At 38.4% G+C, this 15,877-nt stretch overlaps 1 protein-coding gene across 2 annotated transcripts in view; it reads right to left on the reverse strand.

Moving 5' to 3' along the window:
• LGR5 (leucine rich repeat containing G protein-coupled receptor 5) overlaps positions 1 to 15,877 on the reverse strand; it is a 127,024-nt gene that overhangs the window by 44,280 nt on the left and 66,867 nt on the right. For both annotated transcript variants that reach the window (XM_073327781.2, XM_073327778.2), the window contains exons 3-4: positions 4,131 to 4,202; positions 3,036 to 3,107 (exon numbers count right to left, since the gene is read on the reverse strand). In XM_073327781.2, coding sequence (XP_073183882.1) covers positions 3,036 to 3,107; positions 4,131 to 4,202 — 144 coding nt within the window. The remainder of the gene's footprint in view (positions 1 to 3,035; positions 3,108 to 4,130; positions 4,203 to 15,877) is intronic.

A 15,877-nucleotide genomic window follows, 5' to 3' on the forward strand; every position in this document is an offset into this window, starting at 1 on the left:
TCAGTGAAATTACAGGAAAACTTTAGTACTGGTTTGGGATATTCACAGTTTAGATGCTCTGCAGGGACAGCCTTCTGTGCTTCAACGGAACCTCACTGATTCTAGAGCACAGGACTCTGCCTCACGGAGCAGAACTTTTTCCAGCAAAGTAAGTCATAATTAGGTAAAGAATGAATTCATACAGTATGCAAGTAATGTGCACTGTACATTTTTAATCACCTCACTAAATAAAAATCTATGGTAACGGAAAGATAAAGTGCCACCACCAGCAGGAAAGAAGATCTGCAGAAGGCAACCGAGGCAATTCAGAGTTTAAACAGCAACAAACCGCCAGTACCATCAGAAGTTGGATGAAAGCGTGGAAGAAATTGTTGCTTGATTCTCCAATATTGTCATTCAATTTTGGGGATTAAAACATATCCATACACCAGAGGATGGAGGAAAAGCCTGTCCTATAATGTATATTTTTATGCATAAATAAAACAATTGCTATTAAACTAGTGCTATGAGTGAGTAGGGAAAAGTTGTAGCTTTTTGTATTAATAAAATGAATGTAGCATTGTCACATGATCAGCTATGCATCCTTTAAGGCAGCAATAGAATTAGCTTGGCTACCCACCCTAAACATGATAATATTTTTAGGGTTAAAAAAAAAAAAGGATGAGAGAGTTAGCACCAACATTCAGCAGTTCACAACTACTCTAGCCTAAGGACTGGGTTAATGAGGCTCACACAAATCATGCCAGACTATAAAGTTAAACATAAATAAATACTAAACCTGGCTATCCTAAAGAAAACTTTGCTTTGGTAAAAAGTTTCTAAGAGCTTTTAACCTTTTAATTACTCTTTTGATGGAACTTCTGTTATTTCAAGGGTTTCAGAAAGTAATTCCTATTGTAAATCAGAAACCAAAGTAAGAGTCACCTTCTGAACAGGAAATTACCACACTGTATGAAACAAGAAACTGAATCTCTTCACACCTTTATCTGACAGGCACAACCCAGTTGGAACAAACAAAAGAATCATGGTTTTCTTTTCCTCAAAGAGTTCACTTTTGCCAATGATCTTCTTTCAGCTGATAGTAGCTTTTCTGTACAAGCCCTTATCACTCCATCTTCTGTCTGCTACACAGCTGTTTAAAGTTCCTACTGGCCTCTGTCATTCTTTTTTTATTTTAATTCTGTCACCAGATACCAGTCTTTTATACAGACCACATAACCCTATGGTTTTCTTCTTCAGCTTCTTCTTCCCCACCTCAGGGAAAGAGATTCTCAACAAAGAATGAGAGATACTGTCGTTTTATTTAGAAACCATGCTGAAAATTTCAGTTTCTCTCAAAGCAACAAAAAACCCCTTGTTTGCCTGCCTTGTCACGTTTTAGCCCAGAATACCTATAGAATAATGAGATTTAGCAAGATATTTTTTATGTTTAGAAGGGGGAAAAATTTAATGTAGTCATTAGACCAGAGTTTTCTCATGACTTTTACGAAGATCAAAAGAAAGAAGAATAACCTTAAAAGCATATGTTTGAGATATTTTACGCTGTCTCTGGTCGATACAGAAAAAGGTCACTGAAGGAGGTAACAATTATTAAATAACCAATTCTTAAGATTGCTTTACACTAGCATCTGTAATAAACTTTTTGAAAACACAGAATCCAAATGTTGTCCAAGACAGACATAAAAATGCATGGGCAATAATATTGCCCAGCATTATGTATATATAATTGAAACTCAGAGAGATGTCATTTTATGTTGGAAATCATTAAAAAAAAATCAGTTTTTTAAATTTTTTGTCGGAATTTAGTGTATGCAAAAGATATTGAGTTAACTACACTGGAGGCTTCTCTTTATACACAGAACAGGGCTATAGCATAACCTGAGACAGTTGAAGTTTTTCCACAATACCCCCTCTCAATATATCTCAACTCTGACCTAAGCCAGTCTATAGCACAGTCTATATGTCCTCTGAGTCCTCATCCTCTCTGCAGACTCCCAATGAGGTTGCTAATTAGTGCAAACTGTGGTAATGGTTTTTGTGATACTAAATATTTGAATTTTTCTAGTGCCTTCCACACAAAGGACTTCAAAAATGTACAAAGATTAATTATGCTTCCAACACCTTGGTGAAGAGGATGGGCTTTACACCAATTTTTCAGATGGGAAAAACTGAAGCACCGAGAAGTTGCAGTCTGAGTTTTCACATGTCCCCAGACGTAAGGCACCTAAGATGTTGAGTGCCCAGCCCCGGCTATCTTGATGTCTTAAGTTCAGCGCCCAAAATTAGTCAATGCTTTTGAAACTTTAGACTTCAGTTTCTTGTCCAGGTCACAATGGATGTTTGTTTCTAATCTGGAAATAGAATCTTTATCTACTGACCCCCACTCCTGTGTTACCACCAAGACTATCCTTTCTTACTTGTCTACTGGGAACTACCGTAAGACGACTCATAGCACTTCACACAAGTCACTAAACAGCCAGCTAATGGTAACTTTTGGTCTTTGGACCTGGGCATTAGTTCTGATAAAATGGAGGCTCAGAGACAAGGCTAATATGGTACAGCCAAGTCATATAAGTGTGGGGACCTGTTTGCCTCGTGTGATTCAAGTATATTACACAAAAGGGAATTAAAGATGAATTAATAGTGTTCTCAGTGTTGTAAACAAAAATTAATTATAATGTCACTTAGAGATTTAAAAAATATATTAAAGGTGTTCTTCAGGAAACCTTAATGATGAGAAATATCAGCAGTGTTCAAGAAAGCAATTTCTATTTCCAATTTTCCTTGACCGAACAGTAAGTATCACAGTGCAGTGAATCTTTGCTCAGACTTTGAACCAGCTTAAAGTACTGTAAAGCAATTGTCACATGAAGTCACTTCTGATGTTTAATTGAAGACTATAGTATTGTAGTTAAATGAATTCAAAGGGAGTTGGGAAGAAAAAGTTGACCAAATATACTATCTGATAACAACATTATCTTATAAATTAGTTACATTAACAACATAATATAGTGTAGTATATCAAGTATACTTACAGAGACTGAAGACTGCGCAAGTTCTGGAGTGCTTCAGTGGGAACCTGCTCTAACTGATTATTCTGCAGCATTCTACATTAAAATCCAGAAACAATGTAAGAAAAGGAAATGTTTTTACTTTACAGACTTTAGGCCAAAATTTTGCTCTCTGACATTCATGAAACTCCAGGAATGGGACTGTATGGGTATTATGGGGAGCAGATTCTGACTTTAACAAATTAAGATATAATTTACAGAGATATCTAAAAATTACTAAACCACATTTAAAACCCACATTTTGCATTCTTTCATTAGTCGATTTGTCTTCTCAAGGTGAGCAAATACCTGCAGCATGAACTAGCTGTATTAATAGTAGCATGCTAGCTAAGGGATGGATTTTGAAAAGCATCTGAGGCAGTTCAGAGAACAAAGTCCCCCTGGCTTTCAATGCGACTTGTGCTCCTAACTCTTTTCAGGTGCTTATAAACCTGGCTCCCCCTCAGAAACTCCCTTCTCGTTTCTTACTCCAGCTTTTATTATGTGCAGTATTATACTTCTCAAATGCACAAGTTTTTAATCAAAAATAAACACAAAAAAGGCAGAGAATATCCTTTAACTGTTTTTTTTATAACCCGAGCTTATCCTGAACTGATTACACCCATGAGGATACAAGATTTAGATATGAACGTAGAACTGTATTTAAATTATGCCTCATTTACAGTAATTAATCTATCCAGTTTGCCCCTCAAAAAGCTAAAAGAAAAATTATCCTCAGTTTTATCCAATCATTAAAAACGCCTCTGAAGCTTTTAGACTTGAATTCAGAACTTTTGTGGACAGTTAAAGAAACTATTAACAGGAACAATTTTTGTCTTTTATATTGCACGGTGTCATTTAGTCGATGAGCAAGCTGTTTTAGAACCATTTGTGTTTAGGACATTTTCCATATGATAAAGCAAAGATATACAAATGGTAATATGTATCTTCATTCCATCTGAATCTCTCACAATGAACTGATCAAAATATACAATTTACTTGATCAAATCTTTACGCTAATTAGTTCCCTGGAGCATTTAGGAAATCAGAAATATATCAAACAACACACAGTTTACTTACAGCACTTTAAGACTGAAAAGGCCGGCAAATGCTCCCCTGGGAATGTATGTCAAGCCATTTCCTGCAAGACGTCTGCAGGGTTTAAAAAAAAAAAAAAGGTAAATACATTTCTCTTCATGTGGAATTAATTTGCTCGTTAAAAAGCAACATGAGTATGTTTGAACCACTGATGCCAAAGGCAGTTGTTTAGGAGCCTTGTTTTGTCATCATTAATATACTGTTAAAAAAAATTCTGTAACTGTGTAGTCAACTTACTGGCAGCTGTGCTGCAGAGACAAATGCACTTTCACTATAAATCAAGTTTATGGTTTACAATGCACATCTAATTGTTCATACTGTTCTTTTTAAAGAGTAAACAATGTCTAATACTAAAATATAATAGACTGACTACCAGTGGTATTATGGAACATTCTGGCTCATATTTTTAGAACTGTGCATGCATAATGTGTGCTCATTTTAATGCAATTGTGCACACAATCACAGTACATGCACAGATTAATGACCATGGCTCATTTACCATGACTGCACATGAAGTAATGGGACATGCATCTTTTCCCCAGGCACACATTTATAAAAATCATTTCTATAGCACCTTCCCTTTTCGAGGGGACTGGGGGTGGGGCTGATGTCTTACAAACTTAAATAAATAAACATCACAAATGCATTTGTGAGGTCTTCTGTTTTTCCAAAAGGAAATACATTCTTCAGAAAGTGTGTAGAATAAAGAAATCCCATATTTGATGTGAAATAATGGATCTATCGTTCATATATGGCCCCCTGCAATATGGTATCTGAGTATCTCACAATTTTTGAAGTATTTATCCCCACAACATCCCTGAGAGGTAAAAAGTACAGATGGGCAACTGAGCCTTAAGACAGGCTAAGTATCTTGTCCAGTATCACACACTTGAATTTGTGGGGGTGCAGGCATTTGAACACAGCTCTTCAAAGACTCAAGCTAGAGCCCTAACCCACTGGACCACCCTTCCTCTCAACAGAGCAGGTAAAAGAGAACACTGTAACAAGGACTTAACCAATGTTGCAATATGAGTCAGTACCAAAGACTCCCATCCAAATAGGCTCTCCTGAGGTTCATACTTTCTGCGTGAAGTGAAATATTCCCTGTGGTAAAGCTTTAAGTGGAAAACCACACCTGTTTAACAGCTCCTGAATAAAGATTCCAGCTGTTCAGAGGAGGGAGGGGACTGTGAAAGATGGACCATGCCTATTTCATTGGAACACTATGCACCTTTACAGTTGCGTTTCAGTAGGTAGTACTTATTTTTCCAGTTTCAGACCCTCATTAGACCTTTTGGTGCCGAATTGTACATTTAGTATCTTGTACTATTTTGAAGTGCAGTAGCTTAAAACAATTTTTTGAAACAAACAAACAAAAAAGTTTAGGAGGATAACTCTATTAATATACATTCTGTGCCTATTTGGAGGAAATTAAGGGTGAGTTTAGTTGCTTTTTGGAACATATTTGAGTTGATTATAATTGGCCCAAGATTTTCTCGGTCAAAGTTTTTTTTGCAGAATTCTCTCTAGGAGAAAATGAACCAGAGTAATTTGTCATTTTTCATACAAAGGTTTCATGGCCAGCAGGATGAATATTTTAGTCTAATCTGACTTCTTAGGCCAAAGAACTTCACCTTCTGCATCAGGACCATGACTTTTAGAAAAACATCTAGCCCTGACTTAAAAACAGCAAGGGAGAAAGAATCTACCATATCCCTAGGTAATTTTTTTCAATGATTAATTATCCGCACTATTAAAAATGTGTACCTGTTTCTAGTCTGAATTTGTCTAACTTCAGCTTCCAACCACTACATCACATTATACTTTTGTTCTTCTAGATCTGTGGTAGGCAACCTGTAGCCCGCACACAGCACGTGAGGGTAATCTACTGGCGGGCCGCGAGACAGTTTGTTTACATTGACTGTCCGCAGGCACGGCTGCCTGCAGCTCCCACTGGCCGCGATTCGCTGTTCGCCACCCCTGCGCCACTTCCCGCAGCTCCCATTGGCGGGAACATGACCACTGGGAGCTGCGTGCGGCCGTGCCTGCGGACAGTCAATGTAAACAAACTGTCTCATGGCCCACCAGCGGATTACCCTGACAAGCCAGGTGCAGCCCGTGGGGCACAGGTTGCCCACCCCTGTTCTAGATTAAAGAGCCCTCACGATCAGAAATATCTTCCTCATAAAGGTCCTTGTAAAACCTGATCAAGTCACCTCTTAACCTTCTCTTGATAAATTAAATAGATTGGGCTTCTTTAGGCTCTCACTGTACAGCAGAAAGAAAAGGAGTACTTGTGGCACCTTAGAGACTAACCAATTTATTTGAGCATGAGCTTTCGTGAGCTACAGCTCACTTCATCGGCTGTTACTCTGAAAACTGTACAGCAGGTTTTCCAAACCTCAAATAATTTTTGTAGCCTCTTCTGAACCATTTCTAGTTTGTCAACTTCCTTTCTGAAGTGTGGACACCAGAAGTGGACTCAGGATTGTATTAATGATCTCACTAATGCTGTATACAGATATAATACCACTTCCCTATTCCACCCCTGCTTCTGCAGCCAAGGATCACATTCATCCTATTCGCTACCACATCAGACAGGGAGCTCATGTTCAACTGGTTATCTACTATGACCCCTAAATATTTTTCAAAGTCACTGCTTTCCAGAGGAGGTACAGTCCTTCCTCTTATAATTGTGGTCTACATTCTATGTTCCTAAATGTATATCCTTGCATTTGGCGGTGTTAAAATACATGTTTGTTCAAATGAGTACACCTTTCCAAGCAATCCAGGTCAGTTTGCATAATTGTCCCCATCATTATTTACCGTTCCACTAATTTTTGTGTCTTTTGCAAACTTTACCAGCAATTATTTAATATTTTCTTCCAGATTATTGTTACAGACATAGAAAACATTGGGCTAAGAACAGATCCCTCCAGGATCCCACTAGAAAGATCCCCCATTGCATGAGGATTCCCCATTTAGAATCACTTTTTGAGATCTATCAGTTTTAATCCATTTGATATGGGATACATTGATTAAGTATAGTGCTAATTTTTAATCAGAATGTCACGTGGGACCAATAGAAGTGTTAAGTATATTATGTCAACACAGTTACTTTTATCAAGCAAACCTGTGATCACAGCAGAAATACAATATCAAGGTCGTTGGACAATACTTATTTTTCATAAAAAGATGTTGAGTAGAATTAATTATATTACCATCTTCTAATTTTTTACTGATTGTGTCTATACCAGCCTTTCCATGATTTTGCCAGGGATTGATGTCAGGCTAACCGACCTACAGTTTCCCAGGTCATCCCATTTATCCTTTTTAAATACTGGCAAAACATTAGCTTTTTTCCAGTCCTCTGGAACTTTCCCAAAGTTCCAAGATTTGTTTAAAATCAACAATACTGGTTTAGCGAGATCCTTGGCCAATTCTTTTAACACTCTTGGGTGAAAATTATCTGGTCAGTTCTGTAGGACATGCTGCAAATTTGGTTGCTCTATTCTTGACAAGTTTTTTAATGCTTTTCCACTTGCTATTTCTATCCTACCCTAATCTGGGCACTAAAGGGAAATCAATTCTCTTGTTGATATCACCGGTAGCTAATCTGTAGGATATTGGGTTTATTCTTCTCTCAGATGTCGTTCATGTGGTCTATATTTAAATTTGTACGGTTGTATGGTTTTTGAAAGATGCATGCATATTTTGCAATTTTAAATAACATATGACTGCATTTGCACACTTATGGTATGTTTTCTCAGAGAGTCCACAATGAATTTCCATGTGTAGTTAGAATTTTTGTATGTTTCAGCACTGAAGCCAGTGAGTGTATTGTTTCTGGGTTTTGTTTCCCATTACATTAAGTCATTCAAGGGAAGCTTTACATCAGTTGGACTTTGGATGGACTTTGATTAATGATCTGAAACTGAATGGGTAAATCATAGAATCATAGACTTTAAGGTCAGAAAGGACCATTATGATTGTCTAGCTCGACCTCCTGCACAACGCAGACCACAGAATCTCACCCCCACACTCCTGTAACAAATCCCTAACCTATGTCTGAGCTATTGAAGTTCTCAAATCGTGGTTTAAAGACTTTAAATACCTCCCTCCCCTACAGAGCTGAGGATGGATTGATTGTCTGCCTCCATGGTGGTGCATTTAGTTAATGATTTCTGAAAGGGGGAATGAGTTCGTTCATAGTCCTTACATAACCAAAGATCTGGCCTCCGTTGTTTGTATGTTTTAAATTTAAATTTCAGAAAAATTGAATTTTGTTTTAGTTCCCACAGTTCCATGATTTATTGTTTCAGAAATATTACACTAAACAAAAAGAAGACTGAAATATATGACTTCTCCATAATAAAAAGGCAATTAAAAGGAAAGAAGTTACTGCATTTATTTATTTTTGGAGGCTATTGGTTTAGAATCCCATTTCAGAATCTTACAAATAAAGAACCAGTACTACAATAACTTACACCTCTGTGGCATAATTTTACTCACATGACTAGTCTCACACATCTCAATGGGGCTACTCACACAAGTAACCTTCTGCACATGTGTACCTGTAACCTTCTGCTTAAGTAACCTTCTGCTTAAATTTTTGTAGAAGTATGGGTTGAGCTTGTACACTCTGTATATGTCTACAGTGCAACCCCAGGTAGAAATGCCTACACTAGCATGGCAAAATATAGCAGTGTAGATGTGGTGGCAGGGGCTTCATTGCAGGTTGTACAAGCACACTGGGGATCTACTCGTATTGCTGGAACTTGTGTGTTGACTGTGCACTGCTATTTTTAGTCATGCTAGTGCAGGTATGTCTATCCAAGCTGCAGTCAGACCTCAGATTGCAGTGTATATATACCCTAAAATGCTGATTTAAAAAAAAAAAATCTGTAGAAAACACTAACCTGATAGAAGTGTACATTCCTGCAATTCTGTACTGTTTCAATACAGTTCTGCAAAACTAGCAATCTCCGCTCAGGAAAGGAGTTACAGTGGAATAGGTGAGATAACAGCAGGTGAGGTTTAAGGTCTATTGTCAGAGCTAGATAAAAAGATTTGTTTGGTATCTGCTTGGACTATTCCTTGTACATTTATCCTTTTGTACACTTTACTCTTTCTGCAGGGACACAGCCATGGGAGATGGTGGTTACTGATGCTAGAGTGAGAACATTCCAGGTTCTGAAAAGTGGGTCTTTTGCTTTTGTTTAATTGGTAAAACATCTTTGGAAACTTCAGTAAACAAATAGAAACTTCTGCAGTTTTATTCCTGTCTGTCACAGATGATTAATGCTACCACTTTATTAAAAGCAAACAAAATTCAGTGTAATTACGCTACTATTGCCAATATTTTGGCATAAAGTGGGGCCCTTTTATAGTTGAAGAATTTTGGTCTCCCAGCACAAAAACTTGCAGCATTCTGAGCAACCTTATGTTCACTCCTAGCAGATTGCAGCTTCTAGTAAAAACAGCTCCTCTTCACTCTCCACTGTGAGCGCTGCAGCAGGACCATCCCAGGTCCTCATAACTTCCTGCTGGGAGTAGTAGAATCGAGGTCAAAAGACAGCAAGCCATCCCTTTATGGGAATTGTGGCAGATTTTCTTCTCTTCTCAGGTAAGGCCCAGCCCTGCAAAATTTTGAGCCCTTTTGAGAAGTGCTGAGGATCCTCAACTCCCTTTAGAGACAATGGAAGTTGAGGATGCTCATCATTTCTTGGAAGAGCTCAGCACCATGCAGGACCAAGCCTTTGGAGCAGAAGTAGAAGGGAAGGCTTCGTAAAGGAGCATTTACCCAACACTAATCTGATAGATGATAACTGTGTATTTTGATAGGATTAGCATAGTGGAATCTTCTTGTATTGGAATGAACAAAGAGGTTCTGAAGGTGCTGAAATCACTAGGAGTTAAGGGCACATAGCATTTTGCTGGAGGAGCTCAACACACTGCAGGATCAAGCATTGTAGAAATTGTCACTATTAAAGGAGTGAAAGTCCACTGAAATGCACGGAAGTAATTCTGGACTTTCAACTTGCCTCAGCGGAAGTGGAGGTCATTATAATCCTGTTGTATTATTATTTGGCTGTTAAAATATAAGAGCAACAGACAGACTGGATGTGTCTGTTCACAGAAATGCCAGTGCATGTTCTTTTGTACAGACCAGGTTCCAGCTATTTTCATGAAAGATTTCCAATAGCTTGCTTTGTACTGTATTTATTCACTCCAGATTGTATTTGCATACGCCATATTGCAACATACTGCAGTATGCAAGCATGTTTGCAACTTGCAATCCTTCTTTGGCTGTCCAAATGTATGTGTTCCTTGAACTACTAGCACTGCCTTTAGCTCTTTCCGTCCCTGAATTTTAAATTCCATCTGCTAACTGATTTACTGACATCATCCAGGGGATAAGAGAGTAGGGAAGAACATGTGCCAAGGCTACTGCGATCATGGAATAGGCCATATTTTTCTTTAAAAAAAGGAAGAAGATGAACAGGTTACCAGAATTAATGTCTTAGCTGAATCAGTTTTGAAAGCTATCCATTTTCTCTTGAGAAGGGTGGTTTGACTCCTTTAATGCTAAATTACATACTGTAACTAATGGAATCTCCCAGATTGGTAACTGAGAGGAAACAGTAGAGAAGAACCTTAGGCTACGGCAAAAAGATATTTGGTTCTGTAAACAAAAAAGTATTAAGGGCCCTGATTCGGCAAGGTATTTAAAACATGAACCTAACTTTAAGCATTGGAGCTGTCTCATGGATATCAGGTACTGGCATTCCTAAGTATCTTGCTGAATAGGGCGTAAAACATTAACAGTTATTCTAATTAATGGTAATTCCTTGCTGTACACAAATATAAAATCTACAAAACTTTACTAAAGCATTGATAATCAGCATATTGGTCTGTGTCTCTGGTGTTTGGGACCGGAGGTAATGGAGAGTGTCTAGGTAATTCAGTTTTGTTGTTTTATTTGCAAGCTTCTGATCCCCCTGTCCATCTATCAAAATTGTTTAGACTACTTAATAAAGGTTCAGAGTGAAATTCTGGCCCCACTGAATTCAGTGAAAAAACTCCAATTGACTTCAATAGGGCAGGATTTTATTTTCCTTATTTAAATCAATCAATTAATTCTCTCTTCTATTGATACCAACACTGAAACATTTATATTCTCTTGTAGTACAAAACAGATGTTACAGTGGGTCTGGGGGAAAAAAGTGTAAATATTAGGTATTACAGCAAACTTGAGATTTCTAATTTGTTTTCTAAAATGACTGATTCTAGATGTAAAAAAAAATTGTTCATACTTCAGGCAGAATTTGCTGATCTTGTTTTTTCTGCTTCTGTCTTGTTTCCTGCAAACTTTAGGGTAATTAATCACCAAAGGCATTATATTTCATTATATTTTAACTATTGATGATGCAAAACCTTTTCTTGCTTCTCAAAGTAAGAAAGATAGCTTTGTCAATATGGATAACCGGTCTGATATTAATCCGACAGACTATTAGATTGAGACAGCTGCCTGTAATTTAATATCTATTTAATGATTATTCCTAGGCCAATATCAGTAACAATATTTAATGTGTGAGATTAAAACCATATGGCTGATATTTTCTCTAAATTTGCTTTCCTTCAAGATGTTTTTGAAGATTTATCTTTCTAGACAAAAAGTTATGAACTGTTGATAATGATTATCATCATCTCTCTTTTTATTTCATTTTGTCTCATTATGAATTAATCACATAATTATTATGAAGTGATAGATAACATAAGAAAGGACAATAACGTGGCCTGAAATTCTATGTCATCAAGAAGCTGATTTACACTGAGCTCCTGGAACCTAATGTTTAAAACATGCTCCTTCCTTGCAAAAAAAAAAAAAGAAAAAAAAGAAAAAGGGGGGGTGGGGCAAGAGTTAGTTGTGTTGCACACATATTCATAGCTACTGTGTTCTTTACTCCACTTACATTTGAGTTGAAAATTCAAATACAGCATGTTTCACTGGGGCTTAAGGCCCCAAAATGGCTTTTAAAATACACGTGCCAAATTCAAAGCTGGTGTAATTGGAGAAGGTCCATTGACTTCGAGCAGTAGGGATGGGAGGAATATATGATCAGAACACTACACCATGTTTGATCTTGATCTGGCCTTGATCATTGATGTCTGCCGGTTAAGGAACTGGCTCAAAATGTACTATTACTCCCTCCTTCTACAGAGGGGAGGGAATTTCTCTGCACCTGCATTGATAAGACCACTGAAGATAATGGTCTCATGTTTTGCTAAGCTGACCAAGGCCAGTACTGAGGACAAACTCTGTTTTGCTTTTAACACTATAGAGCCCTGCTCTTTTCAGATGGTTCTAACTCTGGAACTCTGCTAGAACAGAAGCCATGTAGCTTCCTCCAAAGCAGACAGCAACACCAATTGTGAGGAGTACCTGAGTACTCTCAAGTAAACATCATAATTCTTTCTACCCCAAGCTCTAAACTCATCTCCTACTCATCTCGCACAGACCTAGGAAACAAGAGATTCAAGTTTACTTTTATATTTGGGCAGTATTATTACTAACCCCCCAGGCCAGCCAATAATCTCAGAATTGCTGGAACTTCTTATTCTAAGTTTAACATTTCCATGAAACTGGAACAATAAATGCTAAATCAGATTGATCCAAATCCTGAGTTTTGGTTCTAATTTGTTGGGCTAGCCCTACAAAGTGTACTTCAGATTTCTGAGCACCTATGGTTTTCATCCCTGGTGGCAGTATCACCAGTAAGGGAATAATGTATAATGTTAACAGTAGTATAAGTACATTGAAATGTGGTGTACTGTTATGAAGATAATTGGACAGAAAAGCGTGGCAATTGTTTTTGTCATTTCTGTGCTATGCGCTAAACGTGGAGACTGTGTAGGGCCAAGATTCTGGTGCTTTGTAGTTGTTATTGCACACTGATGAGTGGCAAAATGAAGCCACATTGAGGGCATATAAGATATCTTACCACTGGCACTGCCTCCAGCATGAATGGTGTGTATGCACTTGTGTTCTGAAGTTCAAAAAAACCCCAAGCTTGTGAAATGACGCTTTTTGGATGCCTTTTGCCAAATTTCCAGGCTTGTGAATGTGTGAGATGTAAACATGACTTTGGCTGAATTAACAGATAATTGTTTGACAACTACAAGAATGTGGAAAATTGCACTATTTAAGTATAAAAAATATTCACCTGCCACTGTGCATCCTAATCAGACAACAATCCTGCCGTCCACATACTATATACACTCCCACTGACATAGAAGGAAGTTAGATCTGTGAACACACTGCAGTACTGGGTCCAGGGCTGGCCCACAACATTTTGGCACCTGACGTGGGGAGCTCAAATGACGCCCCCATTCCTCTCGCTTGGGCCAAAACTTTGAAAGGTCTCAGTTCTGCCTTCTTCCTGTTCTACTCCTCTCATGGTACTGCTCTGCTATCTACCCCAATAATGGAGAACTAATAACTTAAAATGCCTTGTTCAAAAATTTTAAGTAACACTTAACTTTCAAATGTCTGAACAGCACATGTAACTTTTCTTGTCTGCATAGGAAACACTGGCATTTTTATCTGTTTGAATAATCAAAGTGGTGCTTTCCGTGCCTTCTTGGTTGCAAAGGTTTGAACTGCTTCCTGAAGGTCCACAGTCTGGGCCAGCTCATGCTCTATTGAGATGGTTGCAATACAATACATTTCATCTGATCTCCGTATCCCTTCCTTACAGGGTACCTACACTAGAAACCCAACTCATGATCACATAATGAGGTGCAACCTCATAGCCTAACTCTGCTTTCATATTTGTGTTAACTAAGCCACAACCTGCTGTGGGGAAGGCAACTCCCACCCCCCCCCTTTTGGCCATTCTGGTGGTGGGGGGAAAAATTGCTTTCTAGTCCCCTGAGAAAGTAGAAATTAGCATAATGCCGACAGCAGAGCATGTCATAACTCGGTATTTAACTATGTCCATGGGGGGCAGGGTGGGTGTTCTTTTACCTGGATCAGGTAGAACAACGCTTTTCCTGCACCTGCATGGGCCTAAATAGTCTCCCTTCTCTTCTGGTCACTTGTGGGGGGGCGGGGAAGGGGGCGGGGCAGAGTACAGCGATGGGTCAGTGTTTCTCTCTGGGTGTCTAGGCCTTAAAGGGGCCACACCCCTTTTCCTAAAAGCCAGACAATGCATCTCACCTCTTAAAGTACAGTGAGGTCATGATCTCTGTTGGTTGCAACAACTAAAAAGCCTTCCTTGTGGCTAATTATAGCCTCTATCTCTTAGTTGCTATTGCAATCCACTTCTTTGAGACAATTTCTAGGTAACTGAAGCTGTCAAAGAAATCACATGTTCTAGATATTAGTACTAACCGGATACCCAAAGTCTGACCAATAGTAAAAGCTTCTACAGCCATATAAATAAGAAAACAAAGAAAGAAGAAGTGGGACTGCTGAACACTGAGGATGGAGTGGAGGTCAAGGATAATCTAGGCATGGCCCAATTTCTAAACAAATACTTTGCCTCAGTCCTGAATAAGCTAAAGGGAGGATCTTAGAAATAATGGTAGCAAGACAAATGGGAATGAGGATATGGAGGTAGATATTACCATATCTGAGGTAGAAGCGAAACTCAAACAGCTTAATGGGACTAAATCGGGGGGCCTAGATAATATTCATCCAAGAATATTAAAGGAATTGGCACATGAAATTGCAAGCCCATTAGCAAGAATTTTTAATGAATCTGTAAACTCAGGGGTTGTACTGTATGATTAGAGAATTGCTAACACAGTTCCTATTTTTAAGAAAGGAAAAAAAAGTGATCCATGCAACTACAGGCCTGTTAGTTTGATATCTGTAGCATGCAAGGTCTTGTAAAAAATTTTGAAGGAGAAAGTAGTTAAGGACATTGAGGTCAGTGGTAATTGGAACAAAATACAACATGGTTTTACAAAAGGTAGATAGTGCGAAATCAACTTGAGTTCCTTCTTTGAGAAAGTAACAGATTTTTTAGACAAAGGAAACGCAGTGGATCTAATTTACCTAGATTTCAGTAAGGCATTTGATACCGTGCCACATGGGGAATTGTTAGTTAAATTGGAAAAGATGGGGATCAATATGAAAATTGAAAGATGGATAAGGAATTGGTTAACAGGGAGACTACAGCGGGTCCTACTGAAAGGTGAACTGTCAGGCTGGAGGGAGGTTACCAGTGGAGTTCCTCAGGGATCAGTTTTGGGACCAATCTTATTTAATCTTTTTATTACTGACCTCGGCACAAAAAGTGGGAGTGTGCTAATAAAGTTTGCAGATGATACAAAGCTGGGAGGTATTGCAAATTTAGAGAAGGACCGGGAAATCATACAGGAAGATTTGGATGACCTTGTAAACTGGAGTAATAGTAATAGGATGAAATTTAATAGTGAGAAGTGTAAGGTCATGCATTTAGGGATTAATAACAAGAATTTTAGTTATAAGCTGGGGACGCATCAATTAGAAGTAACGGAGGAGGAGAAGGACCTTGGAGTATTGGTTGATCATAGGATGACTATGAGCCGACAATGTGATATAGCCGTGAAAAAAGCTAATGCGGTCTTGGGATGCATCAGGCGAGGTATGTCCAGTAGAGATAAGGAGGTTTTAGTACCATTATACAAGGCACTGGTGAGACCTCACCTGGAATATGGTGTGCAGTTCTGGTCTCCCA

This window comes from Lepidochelys kempii, chromosome 1 (genome assembly GCF_965140285.1).
Source record: "Lepidochelys kempii isolate rLepKem1 chromosome 1, rLepKem1.hap1, whole genome shotgun sequence".
NCBI classification, from domain to species: Eukaryota; Metazoa; Chordata; order Testudines; family Cheloniidae; genus Lepidochelys; species Lepidochelys kempii.